At 43.7% G+C, this 17925-nt stretch overlaps 1 protein-coding gene across 3 annotated transcripts in view; it reads right to left on the bottom strand.

Moving 5' to 3' along the window:
- Positions 1 to 17925, bottom strand: part of MREG (melanoregulin) — a 73358-nt gene that overhangs the window by 10890 nt on the left and 44543 nt on the right. Inside the window, exon 1 of one of the 3 annotated variants that reach the window (XM_064373013.1) lies at positions 13424 to 17925. The exons of the other annotated variants lie outside the window; for them this stretch is intronic. Coding sequence (XP_064229083.1) covers positions 13424 to 13675 — 252 coding nt within the window. The 5' untranslated portion in view covers positions 13676 to 17925. The remainder of the gene's footprint in view (positions 1 to 13423) is intronic. 3 annotated transcript variants of the gene reach the window in all.

The raw sequence follows: 17925 nt of genomic DNA, 5'->3' as shown, positions 1-17925 counted from the left end.
CTCAATCTCTCTCCCCCCGCCCCGCCCCAATCTCATTGCAAGGGAGGCTGGAAACCTGGGGAAGCAGATTATCAATAGCACTTTGGACCAACCACGATTCACCCCCTAAGGTTGGCACCTTGCTGCCCCAAACAAAAGCTGGGTTCTGATGGCAAGGTAAAAAGAAAGGGCATGAACACTGGGGCAGCTAATACGTTTGCCACAAGTCATATGATGTTTGCTTTGCTAAAATCTGTTATCCCTCTCCCCACCCACCAATCTATTAAGTACACCCAGACTTTCCTTTGCACAACAGTTATAGACTTAGCTCTCGGAGTGGACGCGGATTGGCTTATGCCAACAAACTCATTTTGGGCTGTATATTAGAATCATCCAGGGAGTGTTTTAAAATAGCCACGCATGGGATTCACCTCCCAGACCAATGAAATCAGAATCCCTTGAAGGGGTTCCAGGTTTGCAATCCAATGACCCAAACCAATTGGCATAACCTATTGGTTCAGGGATGGGCATGTAATCCAATTCAAGCCAAAGAGAGGCAGTGAAATCCATGAAGCTTCTGGAGCAATCAGGAATGGTGTTTTCTCTTCTCCTGCACAGTGTGATATGAAGGTACAAAATCTGGAAATGCTCTCATCACTTTGACTAGCCTGAGATGAGCCAGATTAAACAAAAAGGCAACACTCAGAGAATAAAGCTGAAAGAATCACAGAGATATAGAGTCTATGGATATACTGAGCCTATGGTTCAATTCTCATCTGCAGTCAGACCTACTTCAGGACCTCTCTGTTATCTGAGCCAATTCCATTTGGGTTTAGACAACTGGAGTTCTTTTTCTGGCCCTTGCATTGGAAAGATTCATGTTGCAAAGCCCACTCATTGAGTATATAAAGGACAATATAGATACCACACAAAATGTTAGTCTCATATTTTCCCACCCTCGCCCCCAGTGAAAATTTTCAGTACATAGATTTATCTAGCTGGGAATAGAGAGGGCTTACAGAGGATGCAGTGGTAATGGCTCTGCCAAGATCCCAATCTTTCTGTCCCAAGAATGTCTTAGGCAATTACATAGATATATCAGCAGCCCTTGTCTGTAGCCAGGGCTTACTTTATGGTGCGTCCCCTGAATTCTGTCCAGCAGAGCAGAGCTCTGACTCTCATGAGATGTTGCTATAACAAAGGAAAGAGGTGGCTTACATCTAATTGGCTAATTTCTTCCAAAGATCCAAGCGAGAAGGGTCTAACTATGATTGGCTAAACCATTCAACTCTCTTATGAAGACAGGTTCCTCAGAGGTAGCTCCTGTTCTTCTGGATCTAATGACCAGTTCAAAGTTCAGTTTTGATTGAAAAATTTGAGCTAAAATCTATTCACCGTCTGAAGACCAACCATTAAGATGACTTTGTCTTTTGTCTTTCTTGGATGGTGAAAAACTATCTTCAGAGGAAGATGTTCATACTCAGGCTAAAATGTTCCTTATTGTAGTTGACCTTTGTGCATGCACATACACACACACACACAAACACACACACACACAAAACAACCAGAAGAGTATTGCTCAAATGTTATAGATGACACCCTCCTGAAGTTATGTAACTTGTTCCATGCCCAGCTGCAAACAGCAGCTAAGCCAGAACTCAAATCTAAGTGTATCAAATTCCAAAGCCCACAGACTCTATAAAAAAGAAGAAACAAAAAAGAATGACTAGTTATTGTTGTTTTCTCAAATTCTGCTTTTTTTCTTATGCATTCATTATTTTATTTTATTTTATTTTTTTAGAGGCGGACCTTCGCTCTTATTGCCCAGGCTGGAGTGCAATGAGGTGATCTCAGCTCACCGCAACCTCAGCCTCCCGGGTTCAAGTGATTCTCAGCCTCCCCAGTAGCTAGGATTACAGAGATAGGCCACCACACCCACCTAATTTTATATTTTTAGTAGAGATGAGGTTTCACCATGTTAGTCAGTGGGCGGATCACCTGGTCACTCCTGACCTCAGGTGATCCACCCACCTTGACCTCCCAGAGTGCTGGGACTACAGGTGTGAGCCACTGCACCCGGCCGTACTCATTATTTTTTAAGGTAATACATTTACATGATTCACAATTCAAAAACTACTAAAGGCTCTGCCCCTCAGCCACCAGTGTTCTCTCTACAGGTAATTAATGTTACCAATTTTACCAGCATTTTTCCCCATAAATAGTAGCTTATTATATCTTGCACTTTTCACTTAATAATATGTTTTAGCAATCAGTCTGTATCAAAATGTAAGATTTGGGCTCTTTCTTTGACTTTTTTACCATTTGGTATAGACAAAAATGGAATAAACACATTTGTTTTATAGAAAATGCCCCATCCCCCATATTACAATATTTTCCAACATGTGACTTAAAACCTGAACATTCCTTAAGACTTTTTGCTTCCTAGTCATTCTTTCCAACATCACCGTTGAAAAGTATTAGGCCGGGTGTGGTGGTTCACGCCAGTAATCCCAGCACTTTGGGAGGCCAAGGCGGGTGGATCACGAGGTCAGGAGTTCAAGATCAGCCTGTCCAAGATGGTGAAACTCCATCTCTACTAAAAAATACAAAAAATTAGCCAGGTGTGGTGACACACACCTGTAATCCCAGCTACTCAAGAGGCTGAGACAGAGAGTTGCTTAAACCCAGGAGGCAGAGGTTACAGTGAGCCAAGATCACACCACTGCACTCCAGCCTGGGCGACAGAGCCCAGACTCCGTCTCAAAAAAAAAAAAGAAGAAAGAAAAGTATTGAGCTCCCATGTGTGTCCATGCACTATATACAGTCCTTTGGGAATTTTCATTTCAACTCAAAAAATACACTAAAAGAAGATGCCATATAGCTGGGATGATGATGACACTGCATTACAAAAATTAAATACACCTAAATCTCAGACTAAAAATTATAGTAGTTAAATACTTTCATTTGAAAGTAGCAGCTTCTTGGTAAACTGAATTCTTTGAATATGATGACTGCTGTCTCTTTCCTCCCAGTTTTCACCAACTGACATCATCTTAGGCTGCTTCTACTTAAAATGAAGAGGGATTATCTAACAGATAGAAAAACTGTCTTGACTGCTTATCCAGTTTAGTTTTCCTCCATTTTGTAGGTGGTGGGAAATATCAGATAAGGTGGAGAAACAATATAATACATGGTGGGAATCTGGATTTTCACCAGCCTCCAAGAAATCCTCTCATGTTTGCCTTTCACAGAGAAATGTGAAATGGATAATGCAGACTAGGGTAGTTCTGCCACTACTGAAGAGTACACAAAACTGTTGATGTCAATCTGGAGAAAAGTCCCCAGTAAGGCACTGTGGGGCTCAGTTTTGAAGCTGATTTTATCAGTGACTCAATGAAGTCAAAGATCACAAAAGTTGAAAGGATTACTAGTACATGGAATCGTAATTTCAAACGTAACAAATAAAGCCTGTGAGGTAAAATCTAAAGGCCAGAATTTATTCGGAATAAATAAAAATACACCCTACTCTTAGGTTGAAAAAAATCTACACAGCCAAAGCAGCAGATGCAGGGACCTGCCTACACAGCAGCTCGTGTGAAAGAAAAGCTGAGGGCTTGGATGAACCAACTGTTTCAAATCTACCCAAAATGTGGCATTCAGTCTGCATGGATTGGGCACCTACTCTGTACCAAACACAGCACCGGGCTGAACAAGCAATGAATTGCACCTGGACCCTGCCCTACAGGAATGAAAATACAGCCCCAAAAAACTCAAGTGAGATTATACTGCATTAACAGAAGCATTGCTCAAAAAGAAGTAGCAATCAATGTCCTCTTCACAGAACACCTGAGAACATGGTTTTGGGAAATATTGTCAAACAGCCATGCAGCCAGGAGGAAAGCAACTGAGATGGCGAAATGCTTGGAACCCATGGCATGGTGGCCTAGTTCATAGATCTGGGAATTAGGGGACTTTGAAGGCTATGATACACATCCTTCAAAGTTAAACAGTTGCTATATGGAAGTATTCCTTTTTTTAATTCTAAATTGCTCCGAAATGTAGAACGAAGGCTAACAGGTGAAAGTAACAACAAAGATCAATGTAAAGAGGAACTTTCTGCTCTTCCCCACTGGAACACAGAAGCATTATTTCTTTTTTCCTTTTTTTTTTTTAAGAAAAAAAGGAGTCTTGCTCTGTCACCAGGCTGGAGTGCAGTGGCGCGATCTCGGCTCACTGCAACTTCTGCCTCCCGGGTTCAAGCGATTCCCCTGCCTCAGCCTCCATAGTAGCTAGGACTACAGGCGCGCACTGCCACGCCTGGCTAATTTTTTTTTTTTATTTTAGTAGAGACAGGGTTTTACCAGGTTGGCCAGGATGGCCTCAATCTCCAGACTTCGTGATCCACCCACCTGGGCCTCCCAAAGTGCTGGGATTACAGGCATGAGCCACTGCACTCGGCATATAATTTCTTTACTTTATATAGAAACACACTATATAATTTTTAGACCAGGTATGGTGGCTCATGCCTGTAATCCCAACATTTTAGGAGACCAAGGCAGGAGGATCACTTGAGCCCAGGAATTTGAGACTAGCCTGGGTAACACAGTGAGACCTCATCGCTACAAAAAATAAACAAAATTAGCTGGGCATGGTGGTACACACCTGTAGTCCCAACAACTCGAGAGGCTGAGGCAGGAGGATTGCTTGAGCTTGTAAGGTCGAGGCTGCAGTGAGCCATGATCATGCCACTGCACTCCAGCCTGGGCGACAGAGTAAGACACTTCTTAAAAACAATCACAAAAGAAATGTACTATAAAATTTTTAATTTCTAGAAATTTAATTTCTACAGGCTCTTTCAATATATTATTTTCTGTATCCTGACAAAAGCCAAAAAGGATTTAAAGGCATCTGCAAAAAAGGGCAGACAGATGATTGATAGATTAGATAGACAGATGTAATATTAGATAGACAGATGTAGTATTTACTGTTTCCTAGGCACCACTCTGATCTCTTTACATATACTAACTCAGTTAATCCTCATAACGTGGTGTTACCCTATGAGACAGATACCCTTATAATCCATTTTAAGATAAGGAAACTGAGGCTGAAGGAGGTTAAGTAACTTGCCCAAGTGCACACAGCAGGTAAATGAGAAGCTGGGATTTGAAACCCAGACAGTCTGGTTGTGTGGCCGATGCACTGAGCCACCATCCACACTGCCTCTCAAAACAAGACGGGAGAGGGTGGGCAGGGGAGGGAGGAAGGAAAAGTAGTAGAAAAAAAGAGAAAAAGCAACTGATTAGAGAAAAGACCAACCTGAAGCCATAGCAGCTACTCCTGAGGAGGAACTAGGAAAACACAACTGAAATCTGGGGAGAAAATGAACTTTTCTAGTGGCAGAGGATTCCTCACATCTAGGCAAGGAGGCTGCCAAACCCAAGGGCGTTCTTTTTCTGAAGGGTGGGTTCATGGGACACAGCGCCTGGTGCTTCCTCGGGGGACTTCAGTGCCCCTCTTCCTCCTCAGAGCCAGTGGCAGCCCCTCCATCCCTTCCCACTTTTCCCTTCCTTTCCTCCCCACACCCTCCCCTCCACTTTGTCCCCACTTCATCTCTCAAGGAGTGAGACGAAGGCAAACCATTCCCCTCAAGATGAAGGAAGAGAGGAGGCAGGCAGGAGCCGCAGAGGTCTGAGATTCTAAGGATCAAGAAGAGAAGGTAAATATTTTGGACTGAGCTGTGCTTGTCTGCAGCAGGGAGGGTTGTGAGACTTTCTGATACTTTTCTGAAAGGAGGCTTCAGGCTTCCAAACTGAGAAACACCCCAAGAAGGCTTACCTAAGGTACCTCCTCTGCTCTTCCCACTTCCTGTCCCCCCACCTCTCATCTCAAAAAGAAAGCCTTTCCTTGGAAACCTCCCTGGAGAGTGTGCACCGTGCACCCTTCTTCCATGCTTGTGAGATTACAGGGTTACAAGAACTCCCAATTCAGAATGCAGCCAAGTCCTCTTCAAAGCCCATGCAGCAAACCAGTTTCACTCACTCACACGATGGGCTTCCTCCTCCCAGAGTTAATCAGCTGCAAATGTGAACAAACACCCAAATGCTTGTCTGCATATGCCAATCCCAAGAGAAACAGGATTCTGCAAGAAACGAGCTCACTTTTCTTCATCGGACAGTTGGCATCACTGAGGCAAGCAGCCACAGTGCCCTGCCCTGAATGAATTCCTTGGCATCCTCAAGCTCCAGTCCATTTTCCATCCCTCCCTTCACTGCCAGACAGCTTAGAATGGGAGGCTCCATTGCTCTTCTCACTTCCTCTTACCTCCTTATTGCCAGCCCCTGGCAATCTGCCTTCTTCGGGCCTGCCTCTCGATAGAAAGGGCTAAGGTATTATCACTTCCCTCCCCATCCTACTAGTGACCTGATTTAGGGGAGTCCTATAGTCCTTTCCAAAGACCCTCACCGCCTCTAAAGCATTTAATCCTTGTGGCTATACTCTTCTTAACACGCCTTTGCAGGTTTCTATGGGAAAAGGGAAAGGAAATGAGCATTTGTTACGTGCCCACTAAGTGCCATGGGCAGTAAGTCCCCCACCACCCTGCGAGATGGGTACTATTATCCCAATTTTGGGGAGGAAAGTGTCAGTATCCTGCCTAGAGTCTAAGTCAGGAGGAGCTGTGGGATTCGGGCTCTGCTGCCTCTAAAGCACGTCCTCCAGCCGATCCCCTCACTCTGAGCTCTCTTCCCTCTGCTGCTTCCTCTTCCTTCATCTCTTCATTCATGCAGGCTTTTCCTAAGGTTCTGTCTTAGGTCTTCTTCTCACCTCTATCTCCCTAGATAATTTCCCCTAATGCTGCAATCTCTGTTGCCATTACTTATCTGTAGTGAGTCCTAAGTCTCTTTCTTTAGTCCTCGCCCCAAGCCTCAGCTCCAGGTCTCAATATCCACCTTTCTGCTGGATGTCCCCAACTGGATAGGCTGCTGACATGCAGATGAGCCCAATCAGACTCCACCATCCTCCCGCAAGTCACCCTTCCACCTTATGTTCCCAACTTGCCAACTGCTGCTCACTCCGTTAATCCCATCTTCCAAATCTCAGCCAGTCACCTCAGCTAGTTGATCTTCCCTCTGCACAAGATTCTTACTCTTTTCTGCCTTAATTGGCCTGAATGCCTGCAAAAACTGGTTCCTCTGCTTCCAAAAGCTAAATTCTCCAATCTCCTCCCAACCTGCTATCTTCCTAAGGATGAGATTGGGTCACTTCCCTCCCTGAAAACTTCAGTTGTTCCATACCTCTTACTGAATAAAGTTTCAATCCCAAGAAGGATACCCATGATCTGACCTTTCTGGTCTTGTTCCCAATGACAGTCCTATCCACAGTCTGCCTCTGACACTTGGGGCCACCACTCTATCCTCCAGCACACCTTGAACCTGAGGCCTCAACCATGTTCATACATGCCCTCCTTCCTCTGTGATCGAAATCCTACTCACCCTTCAAGGCTCAGCCCAAACGCCACCGCCTCTAAGAAGCCTCTACTATTCTTACCAATTGAAAGTAACTGCTGCTTCCTTTAAACTTCCTCAGCTCCTTTATGAAAATAGTTACTGACTGTATAGATACTCTTATACCATAGGTATTTATAATGTCTCCTTCATTACCAGAGTATAGGCTACCTGACCACAAGAACCGAGATGCACCCAGGTCCTACCCAGTCCTTTGTACACAGCAGGTCCTCTGATAGGGCTGCTGAACTGCACTGCACATGACGGTGCCTGTAAAAGCCAAGTTCTGGCAGTGCTCAGTGCTTATTGTGAACATAGAAAACAGCACTAAATTTTATCAGAAAAAGCCACTTGGGCTATAATCCATGCCATTCTGAACAAAGCAGGTTTATATAGTTAAGATATTTGGGCCAGGCATGATGGCCCATGCCTGTAATCCCAGCACTTTGGGAGGCCGAGGTGGGCAGATCACCTGAGGCCAGGAGTTCAAGACCAGCCTGGCCAACATGATAAAACTCCATCTCTACTAAAAACATAAAAATTAGCCAGGCATATTGGCCCACACCTGTAATCCCCACTACTTGGAAGGCTGAGGCAGAAGAATCGCTTGAACCTGGAAGGCAGAGGTTGCAGTGAGCCAAGATCGCACTGCTGCACGCCAGCCTGGGTGACAGAACAAGACTCCACCTCAAAAAAAAAAAAAAAAATTCGATTCTAATATTTTGAGAAAAGAAAATGAATTCAAGAAAGGTGGAATAAAACAAAATGACCCATTCACCTCTTCCACTCTGTGCCTAATCAAGCATTTGATATTTGAAAAGTACTTTTCAATATGTCTCTTTAAGTCATCAATACTGAGGATGTACCGTGTGGCAGGCACTGTCCTGGGCACTCCATGTGTTACTACATTCATCACAAAATCCCAGGAGATGGATGAGACTATGGATTCCTTTCTTGAGATGTGTCGAGTGAGGGTCAATGAGGTTAAGCATCTCAGCTGAGATCTCACAGCTGGTAAGTGGGGAGCCCAAAATTTAAACTTAAGTCTGTCTGACTCCAAAGCCCATGCTACTCCCAGCATGCTAAGCTGCCACACAATTAGGTCCAAGTTTAGTCCACCATATTGTCCTTCCCTGTCACCAATGTGGAAACTAGGACACAAAGAAAGAAATGGAACATAGCGTGCAGGGACTTTCTTTCCAAAAGTAGCTTCTGGCACGGCCGCTCACTTGGGTCCAGAACACAGACGGGCCTCCTTTCTCCATTCTCCAGCTGCCCTCACCAACACCCTACTCACTGCCCAGCTGCAGGAGGAAGGTGAATGCCATGAGATCCCAGGGCAAGGTGCAGGCCGGGGACATGGCAGGGAAGACAAGCGATGGTGGATCATGCGGAAAGAAGCTCCAAGCTTTTCTTAAACACACCTGGTCCTGGACGATGTCAGGGCCACTTGCCCAGGAGGGCATCCTCTTCTGGGAGACGAAAGCTGATTCTCTGCATCTAGCAGGCATGATGTGCAAGTGAAAAAGATAGGATTGTATTTCACTGTTCCTAGACAGCTGGTGCACCCATTAACTGTCTGCCCTCACATCAGCCCAAATGGCAGTCTCAAATAACACAGCAGAGAAATACAGTGTCTTAGAAGATAAGCAAAAGACTGGACTAACCTTGGAGGAGCAGGCGGCAGCGGGTGGAGGCCAGGAGGGGGTGGAGGCCAGGAGGGGGTGGAGGTCAGGAGGGGGTGGAGGCCAGGAGGGAGTGGAGGTCAGGAGGGGGTGGAGGCTAGGAGGGGCCTGTGCCCAGGGGCCTGGCACTTTCAGGACTTAGAGGGGACCTCAATAACTCCCAACAATGGTTGGCTTTATGCTTTATCCTGGATGTCTCATCACCCTGGAGCACTCACTTTAAGAAAGGTTTATCTGTTGGTAACCAGAGCTGATGAAAATGAGCCTTTTTGGCTGGGCAGGTCAAACTCAGAAGTAGGTATCTCTCTCCATGCCTCATTAGACCTACCCATTCAGTGACATGAGAACCAGCTTCTAGGTATCAGATACACATCTAGGTCTCCTCCTTTGTTTTCTCGGTGGGGGGGACAGTGTCTTGCGCTGTTGCCTAGGCTGGAGTGCAGTGGTGCAATGCTGGCTCACTGCAACCTCCATTTCCCAGGTTCAAGTGATTCTCCTGCTTCAGCCTCCCTAGTAGCTGAGATTACAGATGCCCACCACCATGCCTGGCTAATTTCTGTATTTTATAATAGAGATGAGGTTTCACCATGTTGGCCAGGCTGGTCTTGAACTCCCAACCTCAAATGATCTGCCCACCTCAGCTTCCCAAAGTACTGGGATTACAGGCATGAGCTACTGTGCCCAGCCTCTCCTCCTTTTTGACCCAGAGCTATCTACTTGCACTTTCTCTGAATCTCAGAAAAAAACTGGGTCTTAGAGGAGTTCACCATGTCCCCAGGCCTAGGACCACCTGCTGCTTCCACTACCAGGCCCTAAGGCCCCACCCCAGACGCTCTGATACTTAAAAGATTATTAAAGTGAAATTTGGGGGCAGTTCATCTCTATATACCATGCAGAGCCTCAAACCCCAAATAGCATTTTGGAGTTACTGCTTAGAGCACCTTAGACAGGCACATCCATAGCCTGGTTGCTAATGCAGTCCCACTACTCTTTGCAATGCTCATCTGTTTAGACACCGAATCAGAGCTAGAGTTTTGACCTAGAACCGGTCAAATGCGAAGGCTGAGTAATGCTTTTCCAATTCTATTTATTTTTATTCCACAGCTCCACTTGAGTTCTGGAAACAGACTGCTTTGCAGCCAGAGGCCCCTGACCTAATTCTTTATCCTGGTTTTAACCAGATTAAGCCAAGGGATAGCTCACAGCTCCTGCTGCCCAAGTGTGACTGCAAAGCCATGTGAAGGGGCCACTAAGCAGTAAGATTCGAGCCAGTTTTGTCTAATTTGGGGACTCTCACCTCAGGTACAGCTTTAGAGTTAAAAGAGCAAAACTCAGGAGGAGATTTTGCTAATGCTGCCAGTGGGAGGGCCGGGGCTTGCCATTTTCCATGTGACATTGTTATTCCTAATCAACTAGTTGGAACCAACTCTGAGTTCTGGGGCTCCAGTTGCTGCAAGGAAGAAGGATAATTAATTACAGCAAAGACAAAAGATAATATGACTACATTCCTGCTCATGGATGGAAAAAGAAGACTTAGTTTCTAACAAGGCAGAAATAGACAATTCATTCAATTAGTTTAAGCATGTTCCATTGAGAAAGGCCAGTTCTTCAAAGTAGTGACCCAAATTTAGCTTGAACTCTGAATCCAGAGTATTCAGAGTATTCAGGTCTAGCACTGGGGCCCTCCACATCCAGACCTGTGCTGTCCAATACAGCAGCCAATAGCCACACATGGCTACTGAGCACCTCACTGTGGCTGGTCCAAACCGAGATGGGCTGTAAGGGTAAAATACCCATTAAATTTTTGAAAACTTTAAAAAACAAGGGGTAGGGGGCCAAGCACAGTGACTCACGCCTGTAATCCCAGCACTTTGGGAGGCCAAGCAGGTGAATTGCTTGAGCCCAGGAGTTCCAGACCAGCCTGGGCAACATGGCAAAATTCCGTCTCTACAAAAAATACAAATTAGCCAGGTGTGGTGGCGCACACCTATAGCCCCGGCTTCTTGGGTGGCTGAGGCAGGAGGATTGCTTGAGCCTGGGAGGTCAAGCTTGCAGTGAGCCATGATCATGTCACTGCACTCCAATCTGGGTGATAGAGCGAGACCCTGTCTCAAAAGAAAAAAAACCAGAATGTTTAATCTCTCATTAAGAGTTTTTATATTGGCCAGGTGAGGTGGCTTGCACCTGCAATCCCAGCACTTTGGGAGGCCGAGGTGGACAGATCTCTTGATCTCAGGAGTTCAAGACCAACCTGGGCAACATGGTGAAAACTCCACCTCTACCAAAAATATAAAAAATTACCCTGGCATGGTGGCACATGCCTGTAGTCCAAGCTACTCAGGAGGCTGAGGTGGGAGAATGGCTTGAGCCTGGGAAGCAGATATTGCAGTGAGCCAAGATTGTGATTATGCCACTGCACTCCAGCCTGGGTGATAAAGTGAGACCCCATCTCAGAAAAAAAAAAAAAAGGAGTTTTATATTGATTACATGTTGAAATGAAAATATTTTGATTTAACTGGTTAAATAAGACCATTAAATTTAATTTTGCCTATTTATTTTTACTTTTTAATGTGGCTACTAGAAAATTTCAAATGACGTATGTGGCTTGCACTGTATTTTTATTGGGCAATGCTGATCTACACAACATCATACTCAATCATTTAATTGTAATGTATGGCAAAACTTGCAAAGGAACATCTCTTTAGCCTAATACCACCAGAAAACACTCTCATGTGGATCTTTCAGGACTGCAGGCCCTCTCCAGGTGACAGTGAAGGTGGACATTCATCCCCCTTTTAGTTCTTTATTTGAAGCATGTCACTCAGTTTACAAAAATGCTTTCATACTCATAATTCATTAACTGATCACTACACCTAGGCAAATGTCCTTGCTTTGAAGGGACCTCCAAAACAAGAAAAAAGATAGATAAATTTGACTGAATACAAATCAGAAACTTTTATATGTGAAGGGAAGGAAATAATAGTGTCTTTCAGTCTTCAAAAATGTTTTCATACCCATCATCTCACTTAATACTGATAGCTACACTTAGACACATGTCAGATTACTTTTAAAAGACTTTGAAGACAACAGAAAAGATAAACTTGACTAGTAAATTTTTGAAACTTTTATACCATTAGGGAAAAAAATCACAATAAAATGGCAAGCAATACGCCAGAAAAAGTGTTTGATACAAATATAGCAAGGAAATCAGGCCAAGCACAGTGGCTCACACCTATAATTTCAGCACTTTGGGAGGCTGAGGCGGGCAGATCACTAGAGGTCAGGAGTTCAAGACCGGCCTGGCCAACATGGTGAAACCCTGTCTCTACTAAAAATATAAAAATTAGCCAGGCTTGGTGGTGCACGCCTGTAGTCCCAGCTACTCAGGAGGCTGAGGCACCAGAATCGCTTGAACCCAGGAAGTGGAGGTTGCAGTGAGCCAAGATCATACCACTGCAATCCAGCCCAGATAATAGAGACTCTGAAGAAGAAAGAAAGGAAAGAAAGAAAGAAAGAAGAAAAGAAAGAAAGGAAGGAAGGAAGGAAGGAAGGAAGGAAGGAAGGAAGGAAGGAAAGAGGAGAGAGAGAGAGAAAATCACACTAACGAGCAAAAGACGTTGAGATAATTCACAAAAAATCAATTAAGACATAACATCCACTCTGTAATAATCAAAGAAATTCTCAAACAATGAACGCTGTGTCACTGTTGTTGTCTGGCCAAATTATCTATTAAAAATAAAATGAGAATGCCCAGTGCTGGAGAGGGCCTAGTGAAAGGGGCTATTTTGTATGATGATCAAGTTATAAAATTTGTGTCACTTTCTGTGAAAATTATTTGGCAGGATGTATCAAAGCATATAAAAATGGGTAAAATCTTTAACCCAAGAATTCCAGTTCCAAGAATTTAGATAGATAGATAGATAGACAGACAGATAGACAGATAGATAATCTCTTCTTAAAATGCCAGAAGAAAAATGCAGTAAAATGATACAATAGTGTTTATCTTGGGTAGGATTATGTATGAGTGACTTTTTTCCTCATATATTTTCCAAATTTTCCACAATGCTCACATACTTTTATAATCAGAACAGAAACTTTAAAATCCCTAAGAATAATTGTTTTTAGGCTTCTTTTGTAAACCTAATCTAGTGTCTAATTGCCTCAAAAATGGAAAAGTCTAGGTCTGAATACTATTATAATTTAAATTTATTTTAAAAGGTTCTTGCTATGTTCCAGATGACAACTCACAGACCTTACCTCATCTGATTTCAATGAAAATTTTGTTAAACTGAAAATCCTATTGATAAATGTGCAGGTTCCTGTGCATGTCCCAGTATTCAGCTGAAAACACTGTTGCTTCTGTGGGGCATTGACTCTGTATTCCAGGATCTCTGCCAGCCTCAATGGGGAGGAGGCAGACAGGGAGCATGGTGACAGCAAGAAGAAGGTGACACCAAGGACAGGAGCCCCAGCATAGTTGAAGTCATCTCGGGGGACGGGGGAGGACATTCGGCAGAGATAGGCAGGGAATACAGAGGGAGCAAGGAAGAGAAGAGAGAAATTAGAAAGTTATAATGTGTTTTTTAAAATTAAAAAATAAAAAACCAACAATCCTAGAAACCTGACAGTTTCTCATTCTTTAGCCCAAAAACTTCTTATTGTAATGGTTAGCCCTTTCCTAATTATTCTTCCAGGATACCTATCACCATGGACCCTACTTATATTTGCTCTTCCTTTATTTGAAAGCTGTCAAGTTGTTTATCTCTGCTTGACACTGAGTAATTCCAGTCCTTTTTACCTTTACTCCCTAGGAGGAAGAAGTTTAAGCAGCAGGCCTATGATCCATTCATTCACCTAAAGGGAGTAGAGGACTTAGTGGTGAGAAGGGATGAATAATCCCAGGAAAAAAAGGAAAGAAGGCAGGTGATTCTATCTAATTTCTCATCAACTGAACCTCCAGGTAATGAGAGGAATGATCCCTGCGAGGAGGAAAAACCTTATCTACTGAATGCCCTTAGCAGGATGTCTCTGGCCAAAGGATTTCTTAGAATTGTAAAACCCAAAATCTTTGAGGCATGGCTCCCTGGAAAATGTCATGTAGCCTACAAATAATGAGGAGTATAAAATGGAGTTCTTTTATAACTTAAAAGCTTTGCATTGTACACCTTCCTTAGACCCATCTAGCATTGTGAGTCAGAGGTGCAGGTCCAGGGAGGGCAACGGGGTCCCAGGGAGACATCCTCCATGCCCAGGACCTCTCTCTGCTTTATCTGAGCCTCTCAATTTCCTGCACCTTTGGAATTATTAGTAAAGCTTAATACTGAGTAAAATCTATGATCCCTGTGGGTCTGATGTGACGATGGGTTTTGCTCATCTCACCCCACTTCCATAGCGTGATTTCTACTTTCTATTTTTCTGTATTTTCATAATCTACTTAGATCTTCTCTAAATTACCTATGTTCTTTTTTAAGACATGGAGCCACAAACTAAACCACTTCCCTAATCACTCCAAGCACATCTAGAGCACACTGTGTCCCTACAGACAAACCCGGTCACGCTGACCCTTTAATAAGAGGGACTGCATGTTGTGCTTGTCAATGGCAATAGGGTTCCTTTAACAGCTGAGAGTTATTATTTACATTCAAGCCTTGTAAAACATCTTCCTTTACAATGCTAGTATCCCATTCACTGTCCATTTTTACTCTCCCATAATCTTTAACTGAGCCTACAGATTCTGCCTCCCCCACTCAAGTGTCGGGATTTACTCTTACAAACCCTGATGCCAAAAGCCTCAAGCCAAAAAATCACTTTAGCTGAAGCAGTCCTGGGATTGCCTGGAAACTCACTGGTTAACACATTTGTTTATAATTACCCCAGTCTTTCCTCTTATAGGCATATAAATGACACCTCACCAAGCCAGTTAGGAAACTGCCTTGTGAATTCTGAATTCGGCAGCCTTTCCCAGTTTCTGAGACCTTTGCCTTCTCAGTCATCTGCCTGCCTCCTTGTCAACATGATAGGCTTCAAACAAAGCCATTAAAACAATCCCTGTGGATTTAAAACCCCAGAATGTGAAGGGAAAATAGCAGTGTGGCACTAGTCCAAGACAGGGTGCATTTTAACATATTTGAAAATTACAGTGTATTTTTTTCACTTAGACTAATCTCACATAATAGAGCACTGTATGGCCATTTTTCAAAAGAAAAAAATTACCAGTAAATGAAAAATGGCTAGAAGATTCAATTTCTAAAGAGGATCTCTTCTTCCAAAGTATCAAAAATCAGTGAGTATAAGAAGTCTTCCTCAAGGAGGTTGCTCACATGTCCTTTTTGTATGAAAAATTTAATCCACACAGTCATTTGGGCCAAGTCTACTTGGCCTCAAGTAGAGGCCAGCAAACTTTTTATGTATATTTTATGTTGGGGTTCTGTGCTACATCATTTGTAGCACAAAAGCAGTCATAGACAGTATGTAACCTCATGGGCACGACCATGTTCCAATAAAACTTTATTTATAAATAGGTGGCAAACTGGATTTGGCCCACGTGTCATTGTGTGTCCTAAATGTGAAGAGAAACGTAGCAGAAGAATCAAATCCACCTGTTTTACTCTCAAAAATGCCCACAACTTCCACTCCAGGCCCAGTGCATGCATCTTGCTCAAAGGGCATGAATGAGGTCTGGCAGCTTAAGATGCAAACACATAGGAATCCAATATTTAATGTTTTTTGGGGTTAAAAGCTACATCACCTCTTCACAGTACATCAGCCCTTAAATATGGGGACTTTTTGAAATCATGTCTCCAGAAGGAGGTATCCCTTCTGTCAGATGAGAAAATAGGCCCAGAGAGGTTGAATGGCCAGCCAAAGGTCACACAGCAAATTCACAGTAGAGCCAGAAGACAGTCATAGTTGGGCTTAAATCCCAGAAACCCTTTCTGCTGAGCCACCTTCCTCTTGTGCTCTAGGGAACAAGCATCTGTTTTACTTTTCTTTGTTTTTTGTTTTTTGTTTTTTTTTGAGGTGGAGTCTCGCTCTGTCACCCTGGCTGGAGTACAGTGGCGCAATCTCAGTTCACAGCAACCTCCCCGTCCCGGGTTTAAGCGATTCTCCTGCCTCAGCCTCCTGAGTAGCTGGGATTACAGGCACGTACCACCACGCCCGGCTAATTTTTGTCTTTTTAGTAGAGACAGGGTTTCATCGTGTTGGTCAGGCTGATTTTGAACTCCTGACCTTGTGATCCACCCGCCTCGGCCTCCCAAAGTGCTGAGATTACAGGCGTGAACCACTGCACCTGGCCCTGTTTAACTTTTCAACATCCATTACCGCAGCCCCAGGTAACAGAGTAAAAGAGATGAGCTTTTAATCTTGCTTCAGTAGGATAGTAATTTTTTTCAAATGATGCCTCACAACAGAACCCCAACATAAAATACACATGAAAGAAAGATACCTCTCTCCCTCTACCTGGCCCTACTTAGAGCTTATGGGACAGCTTGAAGGGATCCTAATGATCACAGAAATCAAGTTGTTCAAAAGTGATTTTAATTACCATCTACTATACTCTTAGCACCTCTCAGTTCTAGCACTTCCCTCCTCTACCTCTCAGCCTTTCCCTATGCCTAGGGCCCACCAATGCAGTGCCCCCTCTCCCAAGCTTCCCCTCCATATCCTACAATCAAAACTTATTAGTCCTGGAACCCAGTCCTTTGAAAAACTAACTCATGCTGACCCATGAATCACTGGTAACTTAATTTTTTGCTAAACATAATTAATCTGTCCATTAGAACTTTTTCTTTGAGACAGGGCCTCACTCTGTCACCTGGCTAGAGTGCAGTGGTGCAATCATGGCTCACTGCAGCCTCAACCTCCCAAGCTCAAGTGATCCTCCTGCCTTAGCCTCCTGAGTAGCTGGGACTACAGGCTCACACCACCATACCTGGCTAATTTTGTTTTTTATTTTTAGTAGAGATGAGGTCTTGCTGTCACCCAGACTGGTCTCAGACTCCTGAGCTCAAGCAATCCTCCTGTCTTAGCCTCCCAGATTGCTAGGATGACAGGGCATGAGCCACTGCACCTGGCATTGTCTGATAAGAATCTAATGTGTTACTCTTCCCAGACATCAGATTTGAGTTTTAAAGGGGCCTTTAGTAGCCCAACACAGTGTTTTTGAAATTGAGCAGCTTCTCCAATGATGTCTCGGGAGCTGTCTAAGATGGGAAAATCTAGGCCTCTACCTCTATTTCATTCACCCAGAGAAGCTTTAATTTTTTTGTTTCCTGGTAGATTTCATTTGAGAGAAAAAAGTTCCAGAGATAACAAAAAAAAGCTTAAAAACCACAGACTTATGCCAAAGCAGTGACCCGTGATCAAGATCTGAGCCACAATGCCAGTACAGAGGCTATTTTAAGTGTATCGAGAACTGTAAAGCATCTGAGATTTTACCCCCTTACAAGCTAACAAGTTCTCCTGCCAATATCATGAGTGCTGGCAAAAGATGCAAGATTCCTGGATCAGCATTTTTATGCCATTTCTTTGAGTCCCAGTTTCCATACTGTAAGACAAAGAAAAACAAATGATGTATATATTGTAGGATGCACTACAGAGGGGAGACCCTGAACTTAGGGAACCTGAATCTTTTATAATGGGCAATAATCCAGTCTGCCCTTTGCACTAGAGGGAGACACTATATCCAACTCCCAAGGCCATGCATTACATAAGCATCTTTGAAAAGATAATCCAGAACAAAGGGCAAATGATGCCTC

Source organism: Aotus nancymaae, unplaced genomic scaffold, assembly GCF_030222135.1.
Source record: "Aotus nancymaae isolate 86718 unplaced genomic scaffold, 86718_ANA_hifiasm-v0.15.2.pri h1tg000008l, whole genome shotgun sequence".
NCBI classification, from domain to species: domain Eukaryota; kingdom Metazoa; phylum Chordata; class Mammalia; order Primates; family Aotidae; genus Aotus; species Aotus nancymaae.
This window is presented reverse-complemented; position numbering and strand designations above follow the sequence as displayed.